The following is a 13,468-nucleotide window of genomic DNA, read 5'->3' as shown; positions in this document are numbered from 1 at the left end:
ATTACAGACGTCAGCTCTATAACCACAAGCACCAAAACAGACCAGTGCTTCCCTCATGCTTCTAATAGGAGAACAAATGGGCATGAGCTGCAGTTCCACATCTGACTTGATAATTCATTCCTCTCTGCATCAATTTCAGAACATATCTGAAAACTGTACTGAGAGGTGCACATTCAGCCAAATTTTCCATTTGTTCTGAAATGAATTTTGTAAAGGGCTATAACTCAGTGGTAGATAACACATCTGCTTTGCATGCAGGAGGTCTCAGATTCATTCACTGCCATCGCAGGTAGGGTTAGGGGGAAAAAACCTGGAAAGTTGCTGTCGGCCCATGACAGTACTAAGTTTGACAGACCCATGGTCTGACTTAGAAGCTTCCTGTACAGTCGTACCTCGGAAGTCAACAGAATCCATTCCAGAAGTCCGTTCAACTTTCAAAATGTTCGACTTCCAAAGCGCAGCTCCTGCAGCCAATCAGAAGCCGCAGAAGCCCCATCAGACGTTCAACACTCACTTCCGGTTTAGAATCATAGAATTGTAGAGTTGGAAGGGACACTGAGGATCATCTAGTCCAACCCCCTGCAAGGCAGGAATATGCAGCTGTTCCAAATGGGGGTCAAACCTGCCACCTTGACATGATCAGCACCACGCTCTAACCAACTGAGCTATCCAATGCCACAAGCATGACCCTGGTACAAGAGTTCTCTTCCCTCTTCTGGTTTTAATCAACTGGTATTCAGAAGCATTATGGCCTCTGACCATGGAGGAAGGCTACTGTTGCTAGTAGCCATTGATAGCAGAAGTTCCATAGTACTTTCTTTTTACCTGTTCTGAATCTTCCAGCATTCAGCTTCATTGGATGTCCACAAGTTTTAATGTTGGCTAAACCTTTTCTGAACCTTTTCTAATGCTACAACAGGGGTCGTCAACCTAAGGCCCATGGGCCACAAGCGGCCCATTTGGGTCATTTAACTGGCCCATGGACCCCCGCTGCCCGCTCGGGGACCCCTGCCTCCCACTCGATCAGCTCCCATGCACCATGCTAAACCAGCGCAGAGCAGAGCGGGTCCGCTTTCCACAATGCTGCCGTGCTACACACGCCTCCCCCACGCCAGAAGGAGTACCGGAAATAGTGTTTGCGCATGCATGCATGCATGCACGCACACACACTCTGCCCCACGGTGGCATCTGCAGGACCGTGAACCGGCCCAAGCCACACAATCTTTGCTGATCCCTGTGCTACAATATCCACTTTGGAGGTGAGGTGATCGGTATTCCAAATGTGGTTGCACCATAGGTTTGTAGAATGACATCATGATTTATTCTGCCACTTGGCAAATGCAAAGGTCAGTGCTGGTTAGGAGGAGAACAGGTTTTCCAAATCCACCTTCCAGGCAGATTCCTCTTGGTGGCCATCCATGGAGAAAGAATGAGAAGTGCTAGCACACCCCCATTCACATTTGCACCTTGTTCCTCTTTCCAGTATTCCCCGTTGCTCAAGAAACTCTACTGTCAGATTGCAAAGACGTGCCCCATCCAGATCAAAGTGTCAACGCCTCCTCCTCCAGGGACTGTCATCCGAGCCATGCCAGTCTACAAGAAGGCGGAGCATGTGACGGAAGTGGTGAAGCGGTGTCCAAACCACGAGCTCGGGCGCGACTTCAATGACGGTGAGATCAGGTTCAACAGGAAGTGTGTGCCATTGGTTCTCAAGAAGTTCTGGAATGCATTGGGTTGTCTCCAGCTATGATTTACTCAGAACAGACCCACTGAAATCAGTGGACCTTAGTTATCCATAGGACCATAAAACTGTACAAAGGGACCCAGCGGGCCATCTAGTCAATCCTCATGTCTATTCATTTCAATGTATCCACTTTGAGCAGGGCTCACACTGGATATGACCCTCTGCGCCCTTATAGTGGGTTCTCCATTGTGATTGATTCAGCATAAGGCAACACTAGGTGGCACCCGAGCCAATGAGAGGCAAAGTTCATCCCTTACTGATGGCAAGACAGTTGGCACATCAGGGCAGACTGAGGTTGGTAAGGTGGATTGCTTCCCCCAGCAGCCAGTCAGAAGGACAATCTTATTGGCTTACATTACGATGGGTCTTGGCCTCACAGGAATTTCTGCTGTTGATGGTGACATTCCATTGAGTGGCATTCCTGGCTTCTCCATCCAAAAAGACAACTAACGGCGCAAATATTTGCAGTTAAGCCTGCTTTTTGTCTTCACAGGTCTCTCGGCTCCTGCAAGCCACTTAATCCGTGTGGAAGGCAACAACCTATCTCAATATGTGGATGACCCTGTAACTGGGAGGCAGAGTGTGATGGTTCCTTATGAACCTCCCCAGGTAATCTGACTTGCTAAGGGGGGGGGGGGGAAACAGCAACGTTTGAAGCAATAGGCATAATTTCTCTCTCTCTCTCTTGCCGGTGGTGAGTGGAGGTTGCTGGACCTCTTGAGGCTCGGAGCCAGAGGGAGAAGCCTGGGAATCCACAATGTTAATTGGAGAACAGGGTTGAGCTTTCATAAGAAGCATGCTTCTCATGTAGAGGCAGCTGCTGGCAGACTGAAGCTTTAAATTCACTATTCTCACCACTGTATGGTAACAGCCAGAGGTTTCACATACACACAAGTCCTGCATTCATCTCTCCATCCAGGCAAACAAGAGTCACAGTCACCTTGAATAAAATATTTGAGGGGCCCAGGTAAGCTCCGCCCTGCATAAAAAGATACCTTTATTGTCATTGTCCCCTTGCGGGAACAACGAAATCACTCAATCGATCGCATGATGTGGTGCAGTGCACCATTTGAATGGCAATGCCCATCAACTTGGGGGGCCCTCAAATATTTTATTGGGGGGAACCGAAGACCCCTTGGCCCCTAGGAGTTGGTTCCTACAATAACAGTCAAGGAGGAGGGCAGAACAGGGTCATTGAGAGCCATTGTGTGAGGATAGGGGAAGGAGCGTTGCCTGAGAAGAGTCCCAAGGGCCATATAGAAAGACCCTTGAGGGCCGCATCCAACTCTTGGGCCTGAGGTTCCCCACTCCTGCTGCACAGAGCGCAGCCTCCCACTGTGTGGGAAAGGAAGAGGACACTGGTGCAAATCAGGTTTCTCCAATTCTAAGGGCCAAGCATGTTAAATATGCTTTAAAAGGCAGCAGGGAGGAATCAGTATTTAAGCTGGCCGGTTTTTATTCTGAAGGAAAAGCAGCTACACATGAGCATTACCCTGTCTTAATCCACCACAGAGGTAGTAGCTCAGTGGCAAAGCATTTATTTTGCATGCAGATGGTCCCAGGTTCAATCCCCAGCATCACCAGTTAGGACTGGGAATGTCCCCCTTCCTGATAAGCTTGTTGGACTGATGGTCTGACTAGATGCAATGCAGCTTCTTTAACAGCACCTCATCTGGAACCATGAGGACTAGAATCTTACTTTCACTTTAAGGGAAGAGATCACACAACTCAGTGGTAGAGAAGCTGCTTCGCCTGCAGGAGGTTCCAGGTTTTATTCTTCGCATCTCCTGGAAAGGTCCCCTGCCTGAAACTCTCAAGACCTGCTGCCAGTCAGTGTAGACAGTACTGAGCTAGATGGATCAATAGCCTGTCTTAGTATAATGAAGGGCTGTAGCTACGTTGCAGAGCATCTGAAGTGCACGCAGAAGGTCCCAGGTATCTCCAGGTAGGGCTGGGAATGTCCCTGTGTCTGAAATCCTGGAAAGCCACTGGCAGTCAGCACAGGCAATCCTGATCTAGCTGAACCACTGGTTTTACTTGGTGCAAAGCAGCCTCCTAACTTTCACCTTACCTTCCTTCTACATTTATTGAACTATGGATCTGGGGGTATGACATATGTACCTCCAATGTTTGCAAACCCCAGGAAGAAAAACCAAATGTTGGCTGCATCTACATTCAGGATAGGAACACCTACCAGGTGTGCTCTGCATCCTCACCTATCAAGAAGCACACCTGTAGCTCCTCACTCTTTAAAGGACATGCCCACCTTCTACTGCTCTAAACTTACATGCAGCATCGCAAAGGAGGAGAAATGCAGGAGAGTTTTAGGGGGGAGCTGCAGCATAGCTGCCAAGTTCTCCCTTTTTTAAAGGGAAATTCCCTTATGCTGAATAGGCTTCCTCACGAGAAAAGGGAAAACTTGGCAGCTATGAGCTGCAGAAGGAAAAATGAAGACTGCTTATAGGAAGGCTTGGATCTCCCCCTACTGTTGGGCAGAATTATTGCAACTCTATTCTGCACCTACCGTGTTTCCCCCTTTTTAATACGTAGCCATAAAGTAAGCCATGGCAGCATTTTTTAGGAGTTGCTATATCTAAGACACCCCCCGAAAATAAGACATACCTCTCATACCGTGTACAGCGAGACCGCCGAGCGCCCCAGCCAGCCAGCGGGGCCTGGAACCAGCTGCTGCAGCGGCAAGCCACCTGCCAAAACAGGCGGCTGCAGAGTGGAGCGCTCCGCAGCGCCGAGCGCTCAGAGCGCCCAGCAGTGCCGGGCGGAGCGCCCAGTCAGCGGTCTGGCCTCTTCCTGGCCCGGCCGAGGAGGCCTGCCGCCCCGCCGCCGGAACAGGCGCCTGCAGAGTGGAGCGCTCCGCAGCGCCGAGCGCTCGGAACGTCCAGCAGCACCGGACGGAGTGCCCAGCCAGAGTGGCGAGGCAGAGCGCATGGCCCAAGGCAGAGCAGCGGCGGGAGCCCCGCTGGCCCTGCCAGGGTGACGGGCGGCGGGAGCCCTGCTGGCCCATTCCGCGCCGCCGGAACGTTGTGGGCTGCATGGCCCAAGGCAGAGCGGCGGCGGGAGCCCCGCTGGCCCTGCCAGGGTGACGGGCGGCGGCGGGAGCCCTGTTGGCCCCTTCCGTGCCGCCGGAACGTTGTGGGCTGCATGGCCCAAGGCAGAGCGGCGGCGGGAGCCCCGCTGGCCCTGCCAGGGTGACGGGCGGCGGCGGGAGCCCTGCTGGCCCCTTCCGCGCCGCCGAAACGTTGTGGGCTGCATGGCCCAAGGCAGAGCGGCGGCGGGAGCCCCGCTGGCCCTGCCAGGGTGACGGGCGGCGGCGGGAGCCCTGCTGGCCCCTTCCGCGCCGCCGGAACGTTGTGGGCTGCATGGCCCAAGGCAGAGCGGCGGCGGGAGGCTCGCGGGTCCTTCCGCGGCACCGGGGCGCAGACGGCGGCGGAAGCGCTGCTGGCCCCTTCCGCCCCGCCGGAGCGGCGTGGGCTGCATGGCCCGCCGCCGGAATGTTGTGCGCAGGGAAGCAGGAGGCAGGCAGGCGGGCTGGGCGATGGGCTGCACTCGGCGGGGCCGGTAGTGAGCTCAACGCTGGCCTGCCCCAGCCTGCACCAGGGGCTCCGGCTCAGTCCGTTGCCGGCGCACGGCACCTCGTCGTGGCCGGGATCTGGGTCATGGTTAGGTGAGTGCCCTCCCCTCCCATAGCGGCGCCCGGGTCGAGGCTGCCTCTGAGCATGCACATCCCCCCCCCCGCCAGTCCAGTGCCGGGGAAAAGGCGTCTTGGAAAGCCGGGGTGGGTTTATAGCTGGGGATGGGGTGGTCTCTGAGCATGCACAAAGTGCCTCCCTCACCGCTGCCTTTGCTCTTTTTTCCTTGTCTCTTTTTAAAAGAAGTTGCTCCCCAGGGTGGGTCCATAATAAAAATCGTAATAAAAAATTAAGACATCCCCTGAAAATAAGACACCTTGTGTTTTTTTGAGGAAAAAAAGTTATAAGACGGTGTCTTAAAAAAGGGGAAACACGGTAGTATGTAATACCGTACTGTATGCTTCAATTTGGGCATCATTACTGCAACTTTGATTCCACGCTCAGCTTGCAATGCTTCATTTTGTTTATTCGTGCCTTTCTATGCCAAAGAGCTCAAAGTGGCATGTGTAGTTCTCCCCTTCCCATCTTATACTTACAACAACCCTGCGAGGTAGGTCAGGCTGAGAAATAGTGACTGGCCCAGTGAAATCCAGCAAGCTTCATGGCTGAGTGATACTTGAACCTGGGTCTCCCGAGTCCTTGTCTGCCACTGTAACCACTATACCACACCAAGCCTCTGGTTTCCACTTCGGGAAAAGGTCTGAGACCTCAAAAGGTCACCTACTATGGGGTGGGCAGAAGATTTACTAGTGGAGTTCTGAATGATCTTCCATAGATCAGCAAGGATTCTGACTCCTGTTTGTTTAATGATAGATGCAACAACAAAAAAGGGTTCCCCCTTATAAATTTCACCCTCTAAACTGTTTTCTTTTTTGGTGGAGGAAGGACGCTTGTTTATGGGGTCACTTTAAACCTGTTGTTGTTGTTGTTGTTTATTAATTAATTACCCTGCCTTTTTCCCTGGCAGGGTTCAAGGCAGCTTACAGATAAAAATGAGAACAGCTAAAAATGAGGCGAAAACCATCATTTAAAATGTTCTTAAACCATGCCAGCATGTTGGACCTCCACACAAATAATGTTGGGAGGCTTAGGACTTAAAGAAGAATCAGAATTGGCTGTTTGGTTTGTGAAATTGTGGATTGAATTTGGGATCCTGTCTTTGCACAGACACCCGCCTTTAGATTAGTACTGTCTACAATGATTGACAGTGCCTCTCCAAGGTTTCATACTGCCCTACCTGGAAATGCCAGAGATTGAACCCAGGGCCATCTGCATGCATAGCAGATGCTGTACTGCTGAGCTATGCCCTTTCCTCAAACCCATTCCCATTCAGCCGATCCTTTCTACTCTTCACCTTTCCCCCTGGCCTCTTCCAACAAATGGGCCAGATCCCCATCCAGCTATAATACCGTGTTTCTCATATTATAAGTCATGTCTTATATTTATTTTTTTCTCAAAAAAACACAACATGGCTTATTTTCAAGGGATGTCTTATTGAGCTGTGGCTCCAGCCAGCTCCCGGGCTTCGCGCGCTGCCTGCTAAGGCTCCTGCCGGCTGCCGGGGCTTATCAGGAGCGCGCTTTGAGCTGCGGCTCCAGCCAGCTCCCGGGCTTCGCGCGCTGCCCGCTAAGGCTCCTGCCGGCTGCCGAGGCTTTGCTTAGCAGGGTCCCGATCCTTTGTTCTTTGCCCGCCGCGGCTCCTGCCGGCTGCCGGGCTTTGCGCGGCTTGAGCTGCGGGTCTAGCAGGGTCCCGGCGCCGCGCGCTGAGGCTCTACCGTAGCCAGGCTTCGCACTGAGGCTCCTGCTGCAGCTCTTGCTGTGCGTGCTGCAGCTCTTGCTGGCTCCCACTCGGACGGAGCTCCACGTGGCAGCGGCATCCGGTTCCGAGGAGGCATCTTCCTTTTCTTCTTACGGTACCGTATTTTGCACAGACCTGCTCCCACCACAACCCGGTACTGCTACGTCTTATTTTCGGGGTATGCCTTATATTTCGCCAGGTCATGAAAATCCTGCCATGCCTTATTTTTTAGGGATGCCTTAAAATATGAGAAACACGGTAATAATGTTATGCACATCCCAAACATGGCTCATCACACCTTCTCCCCTCTCTTTCTCCTTCATCAGGTGGGTACCGAATTCACCACCATCCTTTACAACTTCATGTGCAACAGCAGCTGCGTGGGTGGAATGAACAGGAGACCCATCCTCATCATCATCACCTTGGAGACCAGAGAGTGAGTCAGTCATGTGAACACCAGCTCTGCAAGGGGACATGCAACTCCCCTGCCAATATAGTCCCCAACGGATAGTCAGATGAGTGGGGTTGATTTGCATTGGGTTGGGAAGGTAGATGAAGATTGGAGCCATGCCTCTATAGGGGGTATTCCCTTGAAGACAGTTTGGAGATGCATACTTTTTAGACTGGCCTTATGTCAAGTGCACTGGGTTCTGATTTGTTTCCATGCCAAACCCAAGGTGATGGTTCTTACTTCTGATGTGCTAGGCCATGGGTAGGAAGCCAGTGAATCCCTGACCATTGGCCATGCTGGGTGTGTGTTGGCAGAATCTGAATTAGAGACAAGAGGGAAAAAGTTGGATCCCATCCCCCACTACCCACACCAAGTCACCCCTCCCTCTAATTGCCATTAACTGAAGAAATAACAGCAGGAGATGGATTCACCAACTTCTATGTTATGTCTAGTTTGGCCCTAACACACCCAGGGTCAGGCTTTGGACCTTACTCACTTATTATCATTCATCTGCTTCCCACTGCCACCACCACACAGCAGCTCAGGGAAGTATGCAAAGTTATCCCCTTTTGACAAATAATATGGTGGTTTAGTGTATCAGCCTAGCACATAGGAGACCTCAATATCTCCTGATCTGAACCCACCCAGACCCTTAGATCTCTTCTGAGGTCCTCCACTGGGTTCCTTCTTTAAGAGAGGCTTGGAGGAGGGTGGTGAGGTAGAAGGCCTTTTCAGTTGTGGCTCCCAAACTGCAGAACACTCTCCCTAGTGAGCCCCACCTGACACCTTCATTGATATATTGTTGCTGCCAAGTAAAAATGTATCTTTTCAAACTTCCAGCTTTTGATAAACTAGGAAGATTATGGTTTTTGCTGCTAAAGCTTTCCAAGGCCATTATTTGGGGGAGGGATTGTCTTAAATATTTTTGTGACTTGCACTTTTTTAAAATGAATGTGTTAACATTACAAGACATTACACTGTATTTATGTTTTTATGTTACTGCTAATCACAGTAACAAGTCTAATAACAATTATAATAATTATAAACAAGGTCACTGGGTTGCATCCAACTATGTTCTGCTCAGAGCAGACCACCTGAAATTAATGGACTCAAGGCAGTCATGTCCATGGGTTTCAGTGGGTCTTCTCTGGGTAGGACTAATATTAGATATAGCCCACTGTTGGTATAGAGGTTTACGTCTGCTGAATTGACATTGCCTTTGCTTCTCAGTGGACAGGTCTTGGGGAGGAGGTCATTCGAAGGCCGAATCTGCGCTTGTCCCGGCAGAGACCGGAAAGCAGATGAAGACCATTACCGAGAGCAGCAGGCCCTGAATGAAAGTGTGGCAAAAAACGGCAACCCAAATAAGCGGAGTAAGTCTTTGGGTTGTGGATCATGGGCAGCATTCAAGGAAGGACAGCTGCCCCCAACCTGCTGCCTGTTGCTGAAGTCAATACTGAGTGAGGTGGGCTTATGGACTGGTCTGGGATAAGGCAGCTTCTTATATACCAGAAGTTAAAATGACTGAAATGACTGAAGCTAATTGGCTGTAGGTTCCTAAGTACGAACAGGGCTTTCAGGACCATGGACAGGTCACTGGAAGCTGCTTATCTATTGCTGCTTATCTATTTCTTTTAAGTACTTCCTCATGCAGCAAATGGTTAAACTGTGGAACTTGTAACCACAGGAGCCGGCAATGGCCACCAACTTAGGCGGCTTTAAAAGCAGGTTAGACAAATTCATGGAGAAGTCTATCTATAGCCATGATGGACTGCTGAGGCAGCAATGCATTACACCACCTTGAGCTGCAGGTTCTCCGCCATTCTCCCCAAGATGCCTTTGTGCTGTTTCAACCTTGGCTCAAATTAAGCCCCGTCTAACAGCAGTCACTGTTTCCTCCTCTCCCCTCACCCAGCTTTCAAGCAAAGTCCTCAAGGTATTCCAGCACTGGGAGCTGGAGTGAAGAAAAGGAGGCACGGGGAAGAAGAGACATATTACGTACCTGTAAGTAGCACCTGAGACTGGTTTGTGTTTGTGTGCGTGTGCAATGCTGTACAAGTGACAAGCCACTCTAGTACGCTTTAAGATAAACTAGACCACGGCTTTCCAATCTGGCATGCACAGTCACCAGTGAACTCACCACTACCTCCTATGATGCCTGCAAAAGGTCCCAATGAACGCCCCCCAAAATCAATAATAATAATAATAATAATAATAATAATAATAATAATAATAATAATTTATTTATACCCCGCCCATCTGGCCGGGTTTCCCCAGCCACTCTGGGCGGCTTCCAGCAGAAACATTCAAATACACTAATTTGTTAAACATTAAAAGCCTCCCTAAACAGGGCTGCCTTCAGATGTCTTCTAAAAATCTGGTAGCTGTTTTCCCTTTTGACATCTGATGGGAGGGCGTTCCACAGGGCAGGCGCCACCACCGAGAAGGCCCTCTGCCTGGTTCCCTGCAACTTGGCTTCTCGCAATGAGGGAACCGCCAGAAGGCCCTCGGAGCTGGACCTCAGTGTCCGGGCAGAACGATGGGGGTGGAGATGAGCACATTTGAACTGTGATCATAGAACCATAGAACTGTTGAGTTGCAAGGGACTCCCAAGTGTCATCTAGTCCAAGAGTCATCTTGAGAGGTGGTGGGCTCTCCTACGCTGGAGGGATGATAGCAGAGGCTGCAGCTGCAGATCCTGCACTGAACAGGGGGAGGGTTAGGTCAAATGACACCCCCCAGGGGTCCCTTCCGACCCTTTTGATTCTAACTCACATCTGTTCTCCTTGATTCAGGTACGTGGCAGAGAGAACTTTGAGATGCTGATGAAGATCAAGGAGAGCCTGGAGCTGGTGGAGCTGGTTCCCCAACAGCTGGTCGACTCCTATCGCCAGCAACAGCAGCAGCTCTTGCAACGCCAGTAAGTCCCCAATTGTCTTTCCCTGCTCTTCCCCAAAAACAACATGCAGCACTATTAGGGTGAGCAGGGTGATGGAGGAGGATGGGGACAAAACAAGATTTAGTTGGGTCTGTCTCTAATTCGCTTTGGCACCACCTGTTGTGTTCTCTGTGTTGCAAGCCACTTTGTTTATATTTTTACAGAAGAGAGGATTCTGTGTTTTCAAAACCAGTCAGCAAATTTCAAATATTTCAAGGGTGGTTAACCCTTTGGTCCATCAGCTATTGCAGGATGAGAGCGCAAGTTTAAATAAGCTGATTAAATAAAGAAATAAATGTGCACTGGAGCAAACTTCTCCTACCCTCCTACTCATCCCTACCCCTGACCAGCAAACTCCATTCCCCATGCAGGACTCACCTTCAGCCTCCTTCTTCCTATGGCCCAGTTCTCTCGCCAATCAACAAGCATCACACGGGAGGGATCAATAAGCTGCCGTCCGTCAACCAGCTCGTGGGGCAACCCCCGCAGCACAGCTCCAGCGCTGGGACCACCCTTGGGCCGATGGGTAAGGCAAGGCACCTGATGCAAAAGGCCAAGAATATTTACTTATTGTCTGTGCAGCACCCTTTCTCTGAATCTTCCTGGTTCCCTACAGACACCCTGTCATTTCATTTCCTGTAGTCAATTTCAGTGTGCCTGTATTTTGGGCTTCTTGCATGCTACCTGAGCCAGCCTCTCAGGGCTGTATAGGGTGGGATATATAGTTTTCTAAATAAAACGGAAAGCCTCGCTCTTCCCTTTGGAACCGAGATGGGGCGATTTGGGAATATGGAAGTGTAAACAGCTGCTTTGTGCTGAGTCAAACCATTGGATCATCTAGCTTACTGTTGTCCACACTGACTGGCATCAGCTCTCCTGGGGTTCATACTCAAGGGGTATTCCCAGCCCTACCTGGAGAAGCCGGGGGTTGATCTGGGGGGGGGGGTTCTTCATGCAAAGCAGACACTCTACCACTGAGCTACAGCCCTTCCCCAAACTTGTGAGAGCTACTTTGTGGTTCCTTTTTCTTTTTTACAAAACTCCCAAGGTTCTAGCAAACTGCATTCAAGTGTAAAATAATGACTGTCAGGGGAGTGGGAACCCCCTCAAACAGCCAAGAAGAGGCGATGCCATCTGAACTTGGCTGCCCATTTTTTGACCACTCTAAATCTTTGTTTTAAAAACAAATAAAATTTATAATTACTTTCCTTTCCCACAATGTATTCTTGACTTGTAACTGACCAGCTAAACTGTCTCTGCCTGATGCCTGAGTGAGGAAAATGGGATATGACATCAAGCTTACACTGAGCTGCAAAATCAACCCCAAGTTACCTGGCGGTAACCCCACTAAATTCAGCGGGACTTACTTCTGAGTGAACATAGATAGGTTTGAAGCCATAGATGGCTTTGAATGGGCTAATGGCAAAAGCCATTTTTTGGCTCTTTGTTGTTTTGGCTGCAAAAATTCTAAGAGGGCTACCCTTATGGAAATTTATTAACTTTGGAAGGGAACATGCAAGGAAGGATTGTGAATATCTGTTGACGACTGGGTTTTTTTGTGTCTGTTATGTGCTACACACACACACACACACACACACACCATTAAAATATACATACTTGTTGCATCAGAGGATGACTAGATGGAACACAGACATGTGCAAAAACGACGCAATTGCAGCAGAACAAAAATTGCCAGGTGAAAGGGCAAATGAATACTGGAATGGATTGAGGCATGTTCAAACACCCCTACCTGGGTGTAAACCCAAGTGAACTCAATGGGATTTCCTTCTGAGTACACACATGCACCATTGTATTGTGAGACTGTCCTCCTAAGCACCCTTCCCTGGCAGCATGTGCCTGGGGAACAGTGATACTTACACATGGTGCCAATCAATGCATGTGTGCCCACCTTTACCCACTTTGGAGCCTGCACAATGTCTCCGCTAAATACATATCTTTTTCTGCTCTTTTAGATGGGGTAGCCATTTTTTATTATGCCACCTCCAAGGCATCCATTTTGCACCACACTGCAGCCATTTTTCGGCATTTTATCAACATTCCCTATGATCTCATTGGCCCCGAAGGGTTGGCAGCCCCTGAATTGTGTAAGGTTGTACCTGGAATGTATTTTGCAAACTCACCAGGCTGGTTTGCTGCCATTTCTTGAACCCAGGGCCGGGAATGCTGAACAGCCACACCATGCAGTCCAATGGAGAAATGAACGGCGGGCACCCCTCGCAGTCCATGGTCTCAGGGTCGCATTGCACACCCCCTCCGCCCTACAACCCAGACCCAAACCTTGTCAGGTAGGAAGGAGGTGGCTCAGCATGGGTCAACTCAGCAATGCCTGGTTTTGTTTTTGTTTAACCACACACTAACCTCTGTAGCAATTGGTTTGCTTAGGCCAGAGCTTTCCAAACTTTTCATGTTGGTGGCACACTTTTTAGACGTGCATCATTTCACGAAACAATAATTCAGTTTTGCTAGCACACCGGAGGTTAAACTAACACCTTATGAGAGATACAGGCACTTATCGTGCAACAACACTTCAGCCGACACACTAACATGTTGCAACACACAGTTTGGAAAGCTCTGGCTTAGGCAATGCTCGGTTGGGAGTGGGGTGGGAGAGAAAGGCGAGCGCTCTGTTCACAACTTGTTTTCTTTAGCTAAGGGATAACAAGATGTTTAAAGTGGCACCACAGAGTTTTAAATGTTTGGTATGGATGTGGCCTAGAATGTTGCTGCCCTCCAGCTCCGGCCAGCAGGTCCAAAGGTCATGGATGATGGAAGTTGTAGTCCAGCAACATTTGGAGGGCACCATGTTGGCTACCCCTGCCTTAGGCCACGTTTCCTACCGCAGCTGCCCCTATTAACCCATCATATTCTTA

The 13,468-nt window shown here is 50.0% G+C and overlaps 1 protein-coding gene across 3 annotated transcripts in view; it reads left to right on the top strand.

The window, feature by feature from the left end:
• The window catches only part of TP73 (tumor protein p73), a 90,041-nt gene that overhangs the window by 66,795 nt on the left and 9,778 nt on the right, over window positions 1-13,468 (top strand). For 2 of the 3 annotated variants that reach the window (XM_060276159.1, XM_060276160.1), the window contains 8 exons: window positions 1,484-1,670; window positions 2,238-2,353; window positions 7,515-7,624; window positions 8,870-9,012; window positions 9,555-9,643; window positions 10,435-10,559; window positions 10,949-11,103; window positions 12,751-12,883. In XM_060276159.1, the coding sequence (XP_060132142.1) occupies window positions 1,484-1,670; window positions 2,238-2,353; window positions 7,515-7,624; window positions 8,870-9,012; window positions 9,555-9,643; window positions 10,435-10,559; window positions 10,949-11,103; window positions 12,751-12,883 (1,058 nt within the window). The remainder of the gene's footprint in view (window positions 1-1,483; window positions 1,671-2,237; window positions 2,354-7,514; window positions 7,625-8,869; window positions 9,013-9,554; window positions 9,644-10,434; window positions 10,560-10,948; window positions 11,104-12,750; window positions 12,884-13,468) is intronic. The other variant, XM_060276161.1, reaches the window with a different exon arrangement.

The sequence above is a fragment of the Zootoca vivipara genome, chromosome 6 (genome assembly GCF_963506605.1).
Source record: "Zootoca vivipara chromosome 6, rZooViv1.1, whole genome shotgun sequence".
Taxonomy (NCBI): Eukaryota; Metazoa; Chordata; class Lepidosauria; order Squamata; family Lacertidae; genus Zootoca; species Zootoca vivipara.
The sequence above is the reverse complement of the archived record's forward strand: the minus strand, read 5'-3'. Positions and strand labels throughout refer to the sequence as shown.